This window comes from Hyla sarda, chromosome 9, assembly GCF_029499605.1.
Source record: "Hyla sarda isolate aHylSar1 chromosome 9, aHylSar1.hap1, whole genome shotgun sequence".
NCBI classification, from domain to species: Eukaryota; Metazoa; Chordata; class Amphibia; order Anura; family Hylidae; genus Hyla; species Hyla sarda.
In genome coordinates this window covers 20,144,728-20,159,185 of record NC_079197.1, presented here as the reverse complement: position 1 = coordinate 20,159,185, position 14,458 = coordinate 20,144,728, and the positions used below count along the sequence as shown (strand labels likewise).

At 43.1% G+C, this 14,458-nt stretch overlaps 1 protein-coding gene across 4 annotated transcripts in view; it reads right to left on the bottom strand.

Moving 5' to 3' along the window:
* LOC130290277 (prickle planar cell polarity protein 3-A-like) overlaps positions 1-14,152 on the bottom strand; it is a 32,906-nt gene extending 18,754 nt beyond the window's left edge. For 3 of the 4 annotated variants that reach the window (XM_056537680.1, XM_056537683.1, XM_056537681.1), the window contains exon 1: positions 13,804-14,152. In XM_056537680.1, the coding sequence (XP_056393655.1) occupies positions 13,804-13,836 (33 nt within the window). In that variant the 5' untranslated portion in view covers positions 13,837-14,152. Of the gene's footprint in view, positions 1-12,262; positions 12,416-13,803 lie in introns of those variants that run through there. The other variant, XM_056537682.1, reaches the window with a different exon arrangement.
* Between the last annotated feature and the right edge of the window lie 306 nt (positions 14,153-14,458).

Below are 14,458 nucleotides of genomic sequence, written 5' to 3'. Positions count from 1 at the left end.
CACAGGGAACATCTCACGAGTAGAAGGAAAACTGGATTCAATAAAATTTAAAGTTAAAGAGAGGATGGCTTCTACAAATGGATAATGATCCTAAACACACCTCGAAATCCACGGGGGATTACATCAAGAGGCGTAAACTGAAGGTTTTTTGCCTTCACAATCTCCTGACCTCAACATAAATGAAAATCTATGGATAGACCTTAAAAGAGCAGTGCGTGACAGACAGCCCAGAAATCTCAAAGAACTGGAAGACTTTTGTAAGGAAGAATGGGCAAAGATACCTCAAGCAAGAATTGAAAGACTCTTGGCTGGTTACAAAAAGCGTTTACAAGTTGTGATACTTGCCAAAGGGGGCAGTACAAGATATTAACTCTGCGGGGTGCCCAAACTTTTGCAGACGCCATTTTTTTTCTGTTATTTTGAAAGTGTAAATGATTGAAATAAAATCTAACTTTTGTTGACATATTATAAGAATGTCTAATCTGTAATTTGATGCCTTTTGGAGATTTTTCCTTCTTTCCTTGGCTTCTTTATGCACATTAATACAAATTTTTACCTGGGGTGCCCAAACTTTTGATCCCCACTGTATACCAGGGCCCTGTACAAGGCCTTCCTGCTACTAATAATGTCCCCCTGGAATTGCATGTAAGGGCATGTTCACACTACGGAATTCCCCACGGAATTCCGCGGATGGAATCCGCGAGCGAAATTCCGCGGTGTGAACTTAACATTAGTGTGAATGGGTCTCCGCAAGACCCGTTCACACTGCAGAATTTCAGCGGCAGACAATTCCGCCGCTGAAATTGTTCCGCGCAAAGAAAGAACATGTTCATTCTTTGCGCGGAAGTCCGCGAGCACTGCATAGCCGTCAATGGTGACGGCGCAGTGCCGTGCGGTCCTACCGCCGCCGGCTGCCAGGCTGAATCTCCGCTCGCTGAATTCACTGTAGTGTGAACATACCCTAACTGTGGAAAATAATAAACGGTAGATTCCCAACTATTGTGCTAAAAGGAACAGTATTTTCCAACCAGGGTGCCTCCAGCTGTTGCTAAACTACAACTCCCAGCATGCCCGGACAGCCTTAGGTTTTCCCCACTATAATTCTGCACTCAATACTCCATAATGACAAAGTAAAAACTGAATTTTAGAAGTTTTTGCAAATAATTCAACAGGTAAAGTTTACATTTGGCATGGACATAAGTATTCAGACCCTTTGCTATGACACTTAAAGGGGGTACTTCAATGCTAGACATGTTATCTGATCGCGGGGTCCGGCCGCTGGTGACCACCACGATCCCAGTCATCCAGAGCTCGGAGCGAACTCCGCTCCTTGACGGATGACTGGCGAACACAGCCGCCACGCCCCCTCCATTCATGTCTATGGGAGGAGGCGTGATGGCTGTGTACTAGCCTCCACGCCCCCTCCTATAGACATGAATGGAGGGGGGTGGCATGACATCACAATCACAGAGGCCCCAGGCTTCCGTGACCATAATGCCGCAGCACCGGCGTAAAGATCAGGGGCAGGGGGGGGGGGGTTCCCATCGGCCGGATAGGGGACAACATGTATAGGGGCGGAGTACCCCTTTAAAATTTTATCTCTGGCTCCTCCCATTTCTCTTATAATCTCTGAGATGTTTCTCCACTTTGGTTGGAGTCACCGGTGGTAAATTCAGCTGAGTGGACAGGATTTGGGAAGACGCAGCCCTGTCTATATAAGGTCTCGCAGCTGACGATACATATCAGAGAAAGAACCAAGCCATGAGGAGGAAATAACTGCCTGTAGAGCTCAGAGACTGAATTCTGTGGTGGCGCAGATATGGAGAAGGGTGTGAAAAAAAAATTCTTCTGCACTGAAAGTTTCCCAAAAGCACAATGGCCTCCATAATTCTTAACTCAAAGAACCATATTAGTGCATATTAGTGTCCTTGACATTTTACACTGACGTCTGGTGAAGTGATAGACCACTAGGATGTTTTCAGTTCAGGTATCTAGAGCGGAGGTCAGGCCCAGGAATTGCATCTGTACCACAGACATACATCGTACGTGTAAATGAGATCCAAGTCTCAGATGAGAAGTTAGGTCCCCCAATAGTCTTCTGTAATGCCAGGAAGAGAAAACTTATTTACATGTGTTAAAAAGCCTGAAGATAAGACTTACCTCTAAACCTACTTTTGTATGTTTGGGAATATCCCTGGGCAATTACCTGATGTGTTGTGATCTATTACCCAATACCCTACTGCAGAATACAGGCAGAGAAGTAGCTTTAAAGGGGTACTCCGGTGGAAAAAATGTTTTTTTAAATGAACTGGTGCCAGAAAGGTTTTTAAATAGAAGTAATTTACAAATCTGTTTAACTTTCTTGCATTAGTTGATTTAAACAAATAAATAAAACAGATTTGTAAATTACTTCTATTTAAAAATCTTAATCCTTCCAGTACTTATCAGCTGCTGAATACTACAGAGGAAGTTCTTTACTTTTTGAATTTCCTTTCTGTCTGACCACAGTGCTCTCTGCTGACACCTCTGTCCATTTCAGGAACTGTCCAGAGCAGGAGAGGTTTGCTTTGGGGATTTCCTCCTACTCTGGACAGTTCCTGACATGGACAGAGTTGTCAGCAGAGAGCACTGTGGTCAGAGTGGAAAGAAGTACACAACTTTCTCTGTAGTATACAGCAGTTGATAAGTACTAAAAGGATTAAGATTTTTATATAGAAGTAATTTACATATCTGTTTAACTTTCTGACACCAGTTGATTAAAAATAAAGGTTTCCACCGGAGTACCCCTTTAAGTTAGAAAATTACACCACATGGCGACATGTGTGATCCTACAGGCTGGATAAATAGATCCATAGGATCTTTATACTCCCAATTTACCAATGTTCATGCCCCAACAAGGTTAAAGGGGTACTCTGGTGAAAAATATATATATATTTTTTTTTAAATTAACTGTTGCCAGAAAGTTACAGATTTGTAAATTAAGTATACAAGGTACAGAGTCCGGCACTGCAATGGTGATCACTGCGGTAAACCATGAGGACACAGGTGGATACTGACAAGCCAATCCAACTAGGTGCTCAGTCCAAAAACACAGTAATTGTAAGCACAAAGAAGATGTGAAAAGTATAAGACGGCACTCACCGGGATTTTCAGGCTTGCAAAAGATTTCTTTATTGCTTAAGCAAAAGGTGCATAGCGGTGCGGTGTGAAGGCAGGTATCCGGCCAGGACGCCGGGGAACGAATGCAGCGTGATGCGTGACCATTTAAAAAATCTTAATCCTTCCAGTACTTATTAGCTGCTGAATACTACAGAGGAAATTATTTTCTTTTTGGAACACAGAGCGCTATGCTGAATCAAGACCACAGTGTTCTCTGCTGACATCTTTGTTCATTTTAGGAACTGTCCAGAGCCGCATATGTTTGCTATGGGGATTTTCTCCTACTCTGGACAGTTCTTAAAATGGACAGAGATGTCAGCAGAGAGCACTGTGGTCATGATGTCAGCAGAGAGCTCTGTATTCCAAAAAGAAAAGAATTTCCTCTGTAGTATTCAGCAGCTAATAAGTACTGGAAGGATTAAGATTTTTTAATAGAAGTAAAATTTACAAATCTGTTTAACTTTCTGGCACCAGTTGATTTAAAAAAAAAATATAAAATAGGTTTATGCCTAACCTTTATTGTTACGCCGAGCGCTCCGGGTCCCCACTCCTCCCCGGAGCGCTCACAGCGTTCACCTATTCGCAGCGCCCCGGTCAGACCTGCCGACCGGGTGCGCTGCGATAATGTTCCCAGCCGGGATGCGATTCGCGATGCGGGACGCGCCCGCTCGCGATGCGCATCCCGACTCGCTTACCAGACCCGTTCCCCGTCTGTGCTGTCCCGGCGCGCGCGGCCCCGCTCCTTAGGGCGCGCGCGCCGGGTCTTTGCGATTTAAAGGGCCGGTGCGCCACTGATTGGCGCATGAGGTTTTAATCAGTACCTTCACCTGTGCACTCCCTACTTATACCTCACTTCCCCTGCACTCCCTCGCCGGATCTTGTTGCCATCGTGCCAGTGAAAGCGTTTCCTTGTATGTCCCAAGCCTGTGTTCCAGACCTCCTGCCGTTGCCCCTGACTACGATCCTTGCTGCCTGCCCTGACCTTCTGCTACGTCCGACCTTGCTCTTGTCTACTCCCTTGTACCGCGCTTATCTCAGCAGTCAGAGAGGTTGAGCCGTTGACGGTGGATACGACATGGTTGCTACCGCCGCTGCAAGACCATCCCGCTTTGCGGCGGGCTCTGGTGAATACCAGTAGCAACTTAGAACCGGTCCACTAGCACGGTCCACGCCAATCCCTCTCTGGCACAGAGGATCCACCTCCTGCCAGCCGAATCGTGACATTTATCCTCTATAGCAGTGTTTCCCAACCAGGGTGCCTCCAGATGTTGCAAAACTACAACTCCCAGCATGCCCGGACAGCCTTAGGCTGTCCGGGCATGCTGGGAGTTGTAGTTTTGCAACATCTGGAGGCACCCTGGTTGGGAAACACTGCTCTATGGGGACTATCATATATATTATAGGGTTGATCAGGGAGGGTGACTGCAGAAACTAATACAGATACTTGACATTCATGTCTTGGACCATATCTTGGAGGGGACTGTGAATACCACCAGCACTATAATGTGTGACCATAAAACCTGTATATTGTTCCCCCCACAATGCACCGGCGTCCATTAATGTCAGTCCTGGCTGTAGTCACTCAGAACACACCAGTAATTCCGGTCGTGTGAATATCCTGGGGGCACATTCCCTGTTATCAGATCTGCGCAGAGATCAAAGCGGAATGATGTGGACAAGTCACGGGAAGATTCTGCTTTACTGAAAAGTAAAAAAAAAAAAAAAAGACCCCCCCCCCCCCCCACAAAAAAAAAAAAAACAATAATAAAGGTGTACGCTGCCCGGCACATACTAATGGACTGGGCCTGTATATGTTGGGAATCGTTACTATCTTACTAATAGGAAATAGAATTTGTCTAATGAATGATGAGAACCGAGTAATAGTTAACTATGTCATTACCAAGTCACATTTGGAACTTAGGGGCCATTATATGTAAAGCAAACCTGTCACATTCCATCATCTGAATACACCTTAAAGGGGTTATCCAGGAAAAAAAAAACTTTTTTTTTTATATATCAACTGGCTCCAGAAAGTTAAACAGATTTGTAAATTACTTCTATTAAAAAATCTTAATCCTTTCAGTACTTATGAGCTTCTGAAGTTTAGGTTGTTCTGGGAACCGCCCAGTTTAGAAGAGGTTTGCTATGGGGATTTGCTTCTAAACTGGGCGTTTCCCGAGACAGGTGTCATCAGAGAGCACTTAGACAGAAAAGAACAACCTTAACTTCAGAAGCTCATAAGTACTGAAAGGGTTAAGATTTTTTAATAGAAGTAATTTACAAATCTGTTTAACTTTCGGGAACCAGTTGATATATATATATAAAAAAGTTTTTCCCTGGAATACCCCTTTAGGACTCAGGGTTTTTCTGTTTCCGCGCTTTCAATTTTTTTCCTCCTCACCTTTTAAAAATCATAACCCTTTCAATTTTGCACCTAAAGTTCCATATGATGGCTCATGTTTTGCGCCACCAATTCTACTTTGCAGTGACATCAGTCATTTTACCCAAAAAAAATAATCCACGGCGAAACGGGAAAAAAAATTAATTGTGCGACAAAATTAAAGAAAAAAATGCCATTTTGTAAGTTTTGGGGGCTTCCGTTTCTACACAGTACATTTTTGGGTAAATTGACACCTTATCTTTATTCTGTAGGTCCATACGGTTAAAATGATTCCCTACTTATATAGGTTTGATTTTGTCGTACTTCTGTAAAATATCATAACTACATTAATGTTTAAAATTGTCATCTTCTGACCCCTATAACTTTTTTTATTTTTATTTTTTGCATACCAGGCTGTATGAGGGCTCTTTTTTTGCGCCGTGATCTTAAGTTTTTAGCGATGCCATTTTTGTATTGATCAGACTTTATCGCTTTTTAGTAATTTTTTCATGATATAAAAAGTGACCAAAATTACTCTATTTTGGAATTTTGTTTGCGCTTACGCCATTGACCGTGCGGTTTAATTAACGTTATATTTTTATAGTTCAGAAATTTCCACACGTGGCGATACCACATATGTTTATTTTTATTTACACAGTTCTTTTTTTTTATTTTTTATGGGAAAAAGAGGGGCGATTTTTACTTTTATTAGGGAAGAGGTTAAATGATCTTTATTAACTTTTTTTTTCCCACTTTTTTTTTTTTGCAGTGTTATAGCTCCCATAGGGGCCTATAACACTGCACACACTGATTTCCTACACTGATCACTGCCATGCATTAACATGGCAATGATCAGTGTTATTGGTGGTCGATTGCTCAAGCCTGGATTTCAGGCTTGGAGCAATCAATCGCCGATCGGATGCGCCGGAGGCAGGTAACAGACCCTCCGCTCGTGTTCTAGCTGATCAAGACATTGCAATTTCCCCGCGATGGTCCTGATCAGCCCGACTGAGCTGCCGGGAGTGTATTTTTGTTACTTCAAATGCGGCGATCAACTTTGAATGCCGCGTTTAAAGGGTTAATAGCAAGCAGCACAACGATCGGTGCCGCACGCTATTAGCCCAGCGTCCCGGCTTTCATTAGCCGTGACCTCGCGTTATAGACCGGGCACAGGGCGTACAGGTACGCCCTGCGTCCTTAAGAGGTTAATACGACATAGAAGGGGATGTCAATAGCTGTTATTGATCGGAGGCCCAGTGCTGTAGATAATACCATTATATGTATATTTATAATATACATTGGTTAAAAAAATGTGTATATTTTTGTCCCTGCAGCTATTGCCTGTGTGTCTCTATGAGGAGACCAAATACAGGAAGTGAGGGTGGACAAGCAGGGCTCTGTGCACTAAGAAAAAGCAGGACAGTGTGCACTGAGGCTCTATAACATGCTCCTGGATCATACATCAGGATGATTGACAAACCAGGAGTCTGCACCGGTCCCTGCTTGTCCCGCCCTCACTTCCTGTTTTTGGACTCATAGAGACACACAGACTATAGTTGCAGGGACAGCATTTTTTTCACCCAAAAATATACACAATCTTTAACCAATGTATATTACAAATATACATATAATGGTATTATCTACATTATACAGTGGTCCCTCAAGTTACAATATTAATTGGTTCCGGGACGACCATTGTATGTTGAAACCATTGTATGTTGAGACCATTGTATGTTGAGACCAGAACTCTATGGAAACCTGGTAATTGGTTCTAAAGGCACCAACATGTCATCCAAAAAATAGAAAAGAGTGAGGATTAAAGAAAAATAAGTAGATAACTAATATAGATAAAGCAAATCCTTACATATAAAAGTAAGAAAGATCTGCTGGGAGCTGTAATCACTGTCTATGTCAGTGTTTCCCAAGCAGGGAGCCTCCAGCTGTTGCAAAACTACAACTCCCAGAATGCCCGGACCGCCGTTGGCTGTCCGGGCATGCTGGGAGTTGTAGTTTTGCAACAGCTGGGGCCACCCTGCTTGGGAAACACTGGTCTATGTAGAGGACAGGAGCTTCTTCAGGGTCCTGTACAGTACACAGTGTCCCAAAAAAGTAATGGAGTCACCCTCACCTGGTGTCCAAAGGAGCAGCTAACCCTGGTACAGGTAAAGTGTACAGAACATGTAATACCAGACACCAGTCAGTGCATACGCTTCAGTAATACAGGGGTTTTACCAGTGAATGCCCATTTTGATTGGTCGGTTCTTCCAGCCATTGACACGTTTCACAGTTCTGGACTGTCTGTAGCATTGTATGTTGAGTCTGGTTTCAACTTACGATGGTCCAGAAAAGAAACATTGTATGTTGAAACTATTGTATGTTGAGGCCATTGTAAGTTGAGGGATCACTGTATTAAAAGTTGTTTTTTTTTGACACAAGGTATACTTTAAGGTGCCCATGCCACCACAGGTGTAACTTGTAGCTTCTGGGAACATCTGCTACAAGGCAACGTGCGCCAGTTATAATTCTGGTGTGCTTTGGGACCGACTTAGGGAACCAGGGTCCTGACGTAACTGCTACCTCTCCACCCCCTATAATTACACCCCTGCATGCCCCACTAAGGCTAGGTTTTCACTTGTTTTTTTTCTTGCGTGTCGTGGCGTTTTATTCTCCCATAGACGTTAATGGGAGGGAAATCGTAAGACTTTGCCCCCCCCCCCCAAAAAAAAATGCCATAATGTCAACATGCAGAGAAATTGGAAAATGGCCACTGAGCCCAAAACCGCAGAAAAACGCCAAAGGAAAAAAAAAAGTAGGTTTGGCATTTCATAAATCCTTATTGACTTTCAGTCAACATCTGGTTGTGGTGTTTTTTTCACTTAAAAAAATACAGTGCAGAATTTGTGGCGTTTTTGGGGGGCGTTTCTGCATATAAAAAAAACAAGGGGGAAACCCAGCCTAAGACTGTCCCTACTTCTCTACAAAGCCATAACCCCCTCTCATTGTACTTCTCCAATTCAGATTCCTATTTCGGATCTTTGTGACCCTATGAAAATTTGTATGTGTCATTCATGTGCGTATTAAAGTGGTACTCCGGTGGAAAACAGATATTAGTACATATAAGCTGCTGTATGCTCCACAGGAAGTTGTGTAGTTCTTTTCTGTCTGACCACACTGCTCTCTGCTGACACCTCTGTCCGTGTCAGGAACTGTCCAGTGCAGGAGAGGTTTGCTATGGGGATTTGCTCCTACTCTGGACAGTTCCTGACACAGACAGAGGTGTCAGCAGAGAGCACTGTGGTCAGACAGAAAAGAACTACACAACTTCCTGTGGAGCATACAGCAGCTGATAAGTACTGGAAGGATTAGGATTTTTAAATAGAAGTCATTTACAAATCTGTTTAACTTTCTGACACCAGTTGATTTGAAAACATTCCCCCCCCCCCCCCCCCGGAGTACCACTTTAAGCACTTTTAGCTCCCTATATAGGGACAGGCAGAGATCTGTCATTCCCATGGATCAGGGTGGGGGATGGCGGAAAGGGGGCTGCTCATGGAAATGAGGTTTTAAAATTAAGGAACTGTGGAGTGTGTTCATGAATGACCGAGCTACTTATTACCTCTGAGGACCGGTGTGGGAATCTGAGGGCAAGCCTGGGGAAGGGACTAAGGGTGCATGCACAACATGTTTTTGTTATACAGTTCCCGTATGCGGTTTCAAGTTAAACCGTACGGAACCGTATAGAAAACCGTATGCATTGACTTAACATTGTAAACTCTATGTCAAACGCATCATCCGGTTTAGTCTGTTTTTGTCTGTTTTTTTTTACCAGTACCCAAAACTGTAGTCTACCACGGTTTTTAGTCCGGGTGAAAAACCGTATTAAACCGTATACGTTTTTTTAAAACATGAGAGTCAATGGGAACCGTACAGAACTGTATATGCGTACGGTTCCATCCGGTTTTTACCATACGGTTTTTGACCTTGCACAGTTTTTTTTTTTTTAAATAAAAATTTCAATCAAACAAGTGAAATTTTATTCAAAATTGAATGAAAAGTTAAAAACGTATACTTTTTTTTCTTAAAAAACGGATGCAACTCGATATCATTTTTCAAACAGAATACGGTTTTTAAAGGGGTTATCCAGGAAAAAACATATATATATATATATATATATATATATATATATATATATATATATATATATACCCCAACTGGCTCCAGAAAGTTAAACAGATTTGTAAATTACTTCTATAAAAAAATCTTAATCCTTTCAGTACTTATGAGCTTCTGAAGTTTAGGTTGTTCTTTTCTGTCTAAGTAATCTCTGATGACACGTGTCTCGGGAACCGCCCAGTTTAGAAGAAGTTTGCTATGGGAATTTGCTTCTAAACTGGGCGTTTCCCGAGACACGTGTCATCAGAGAGCACTTAGACAGAAAAGAACAACCTTAACTTCAGAAGCTATTAATTACTTAATAGAAGTAATTTACAAATCTGTTTAACTTTCTGGAACCAGTTGATATATATATAAAAAAAAGTTGTTTCCTGGAATACCCCTTTAACTGTATACGGGTTGAAATTTGTACACACGTTTTGATACAGTTTAGTCCGGTTTTGAGGAATCCGATTTTCATCAAAAACCTGATACGGGAACTGTATTGCAAAAACGTGGTGTGAACGCACCCGAACACATAAAAGGTCTATACTTCAGATGCTTTGTATTTCTTTTTCATTATCATGTAGGCCTATGATCTCCAAACTGTGGACCTCCAGATGTTGCAAAACTACAACTCCCAGCATGCCCGGACAGCCATTGGCTGTCCGGGCATGCTGAGAGTTGTAGTTTTGCAACATCTGGAGGTCCACAGTTTGGAGACCACTGATGTAGGTAAAACATAAGAGTTCTGTTCCCCCAATGGTGAGAGTTGAGAGAACGTACATTAAAGGGGTATTCCGGTGGGAAACATTTTTTTTTTTTTTTTAAATCAACTGGTGCCAGAAAGTTAAACAGATTTGTAAATTACTTCTATTAAAAAATATTTACCCTTCCAGTACTTTTTAGCAGCTGTATGCTACAGAGGAAATTCTTTTCTTTTTGAATTTCTTTTTTGTCTTGTCCACAGTGCTCTCTGCTGACACCTGATGCCCGTATCAGGAACTGTTCAGAGCAGGAGAAAATCCCCATTGCAAACCTATGCTGCTCTGGACAGCTCCTGACACGGACAGGGGTGTCAGCAGAGAGCACTGTGGACAAGACAAAAAAAGAAATTCAAAAAGCAAAGAATTTCCTCTGTAGCATACAGCGGCTAATAAGTACTGGAAGGATAAAGATTTTTTTAATAGACGTAATTTAGAAATCTGTTTAACTTTCTGGCAAAAATTAAGTTTTCCACCGAAGTAGCCCTTTAAGATTTGCGAAAACGTAGTGAACGGGTCGTCAATTCATTCAAATCTTGTAAAGTCTGGACCCGGTCCAGAGTCTCATTCTGGGGAATCGGAACACTTCAACAAGACTAACTGATCAATGGGACCCCCGCAATATCATGCACTTTGAGCACGGAGAGCGCCAACCACCGCACGAAATGGTGGCCAACCTCCCCCCATGCAGCTCTATGGGGGAGCTGAAGGTTCCGAGTGCAGTTCTCCGACTATCCCATAGAGATGCATTGAGGGGGAGTGTCGGCCATTGCTTTGTGTGGTGGTCGACACACTCCATTTAGAAGGAGATGCCATGTGGGAGACTGTGGGGGGTCCTAGCGGTCAGACCCCCCCCACAATCTGACACTCATTCCATATTCCAAGGATAGGGGATACGTTTTTCTATACCAGAGATCTCCTTTAAAGGACGGAGTTGAGTGGATAGGAATATACTCCATCTTGTAAGATACAAGACTCCCTACGGGCCCCTTTCAAGTCCATAGGATCCGTTAGGACCCAATAGTGTCCATTGGCTCTTTTTTTTTTGGCACGGAACAGAACAGGAAGGAGCCCAGCCGGCTAAACGGGACGAAGCCCAGTGGCGGTGTGAATTAGAGTGGAGTCCTTACTCAATGTCTGTGTGTGTGTATTAACCCCAACTATGGTTTCATGATCCATGACACCTCTTTAGGACTAAGGATGCCAGTAATAAGGGTTGAAGGTGCACCCATCAAACAATTGGGGAGATTTATCAAAACCTGTCTAGAGGGAAAGTTGCTGAGTTGCCCATAGCAACCAATCAGATCGCTGCTTTCATTTCTCAAAAGCCTCTGAAAAATGAAAGAAGCGATCCGATTGGTTGCTATGGGCAACTCATAAGCTTTTCCTCTGGACAGGTTTTAATAAATCTCCCCCAATGTGTTCTCCCTAGGTACCATGGAGGGCTGGGTGGCCTTGCACACACAATATAATCCCATTGGAGCACTGTTTGTTGTGCCCTTCAGAAAACTATAGCTAAAGACAATAAAGTCAGTGTAGAGTCTCATTTAACTATTTCATGATTTTCGGATGTGATCCTGCTGGTACCAGCATACCCTGCCAGGTTTCCTACCTCTGATCTATAGGTATGTACAAATCATCCCGATAATGTGACAAGTCCAAACAGATCTTCTAAGCGTATACTAATACATGCCTAGGAGACCGCTACATTACCTCATGTCTGACTAACCTCCATAATTGCGTACAATTATGTTACTATTGAAGCGGTATTCAACTAGTTCTATACAGTATAGCTATGTATACTCACAGGTCAGTCATCGGGTCCTATTAGACGGGTCTACCCATGACCAACAAGAGTGCTGATCATGGCTGAATGATTGTGTGGCCAGAATTGCCCATGTGGCCGTCACTTACACCATTGTCAGTCGCACATATAAACACATGGGGGGAGATTTATCAAAACCTGTGGAGAGGTAAAGATGACCAGTTGCCCATAGGAACCAATCAGATTGCTTCTTTCATTTTCCACAGGCCTTGTTAAGAATGAAAGAAGCAATCTGATTGGTTGCTATGAGCAACTGGTCAACTTTGCCTCTCCACAGGTTTTGATAAATCTCCCCCCATGGAGACGTGCGGCTGACTGACTAGGGATGGTTTTTAGGGCTGCACAATCCCAGCGATCAGCCAACGAGCGATCAAGGTGGAGAAGCTGTGACTTGCACTGTATGATGAAAGATATAAGGCAGCTCGAGGGTGTTCATTGTTTATCGTAGATTAACTACATTTACATCTGCAAAAATGCAACATCATGGTGTCCACACGTTTCACTCAATGCTCCGCCAGAACCAAAACCTGTATCTGTACAAGTCAACGATGAGATTTCATCTATACGTCAGAGCAGGACAGCTACCAAGAACATCTCCCGGTAGACCCATCACATCCATGGCCATCACAGGATCCTACATGATCTAAGCCTGATTCAGTAGGAAGGTATTGCTGCATACAACAGATGCTAAAATGGCTCCGTATCAGGACCACATGGAAGGAACCTTCTAGAGGTCCTCTCCGTGAGTACATGTTGTCCCCCCCCCCAGTGCAAAAACTGTACTATATTCATTTCTCATCCTAATCTAATGGTAAGGGGGTCCTAACCGGGGATCCCGCTCTATGGGTGTAACCCACTTGTATCTATAGCAGCTTTGAAAAAGAAAAAACAGAAATGGACCAATACGCATCTATATTGCCAGATATAAATGGCACGTCATGTCCAACCTCCAATCAGAAAACCTGACGAAGAGGGGGTCCCGCCCCTCGAAACGCGTCTTTCATCTGCATGCTTTAAAATAAATATTTTTTATTTTATAAATCCACATCTGATCGGTTAATTGTTTATATCCAGACACAGACCTTCTGAAGGAGAGCCCCAGAGAGGACACCTTTTTTTAGGCTACAGCTTGTATCTATAGCAGACAAACCGATGAATAAGCGTTCCGAACCTCACAGCATTATGGAACCATACCAACCAACTCAAAGCATTTTTAATACTCAGCCATAGCGACGGTTAAATATCGACATCAAGATTGCGTAGAAAAGGCCCAATAAATACCGTAAATTATATTTCCACCACCGCAAACTTAATGGGAAGAAATAGTCCAAATAAAAAAATTCCAAAAGCAGGTGACGTGATGACGTAATAGGATTCATGGTTTTAGACGACTGAATGAAGCGAGGACCATACAGCGGAACACATGGCTGCACTTGCCAAAGTCAAAAAGACAAAGCAAAGGTAGAAGACACATAGTTTACGGACACAATAGTATACAGCAGTACGAGCTGTGTCCACCTTACCTGAGACCGACGCCTCCTGGAATTGCGGAACATCCTGACCCTCCGGATGTCTTTTGAGGACTCCTACAATAAAGTCTTTCCTGGTCTTCAGTTCCGTTCACCTGAAGCCAGTCCACACCCCTACACACCACACAGGACCTCCCCGGGGACAGGCAGCCATACCTGTAAGAGGAGACCGACACTCCTAGGCTAGAAAGTGACACCACCCCCGGAAGCTGCATTCATATTACAGCAGATAGTTCTGTCTTTAACTCTTTTGTGACCAGTACTGGACATTTCTAAAGAAAACGACAAATACTTCTGAGCCGTCCGACTGGAAAAAGAGATACGAGGCTTGTTCCATACAAATTCTTGTAGAATTAACCCTGTTTAGTTTCCATTTTTTTTCCAACTTGTCTTTATTCTCACATTGCAGTAGTATTTCAATTTTCAACCTGAGGGTCTATCCACACGGCAGAATTTCAGCATGAAAAATTCCGTTTGCGGAATTCCGCCTCAAATGAAAGCCCAATAGGCTTCTAGAGGATTCCGCACTCCCATTCACACTTCTGAATTTCCGCAAGCGGAAATTCAGAAGTGTGAATGGGAGTGCGGAATCCCCTAGAAGTCTATTGGGCTTCCATTTGAGGCAGAATTCCGGAAGCGGAATTCCTCA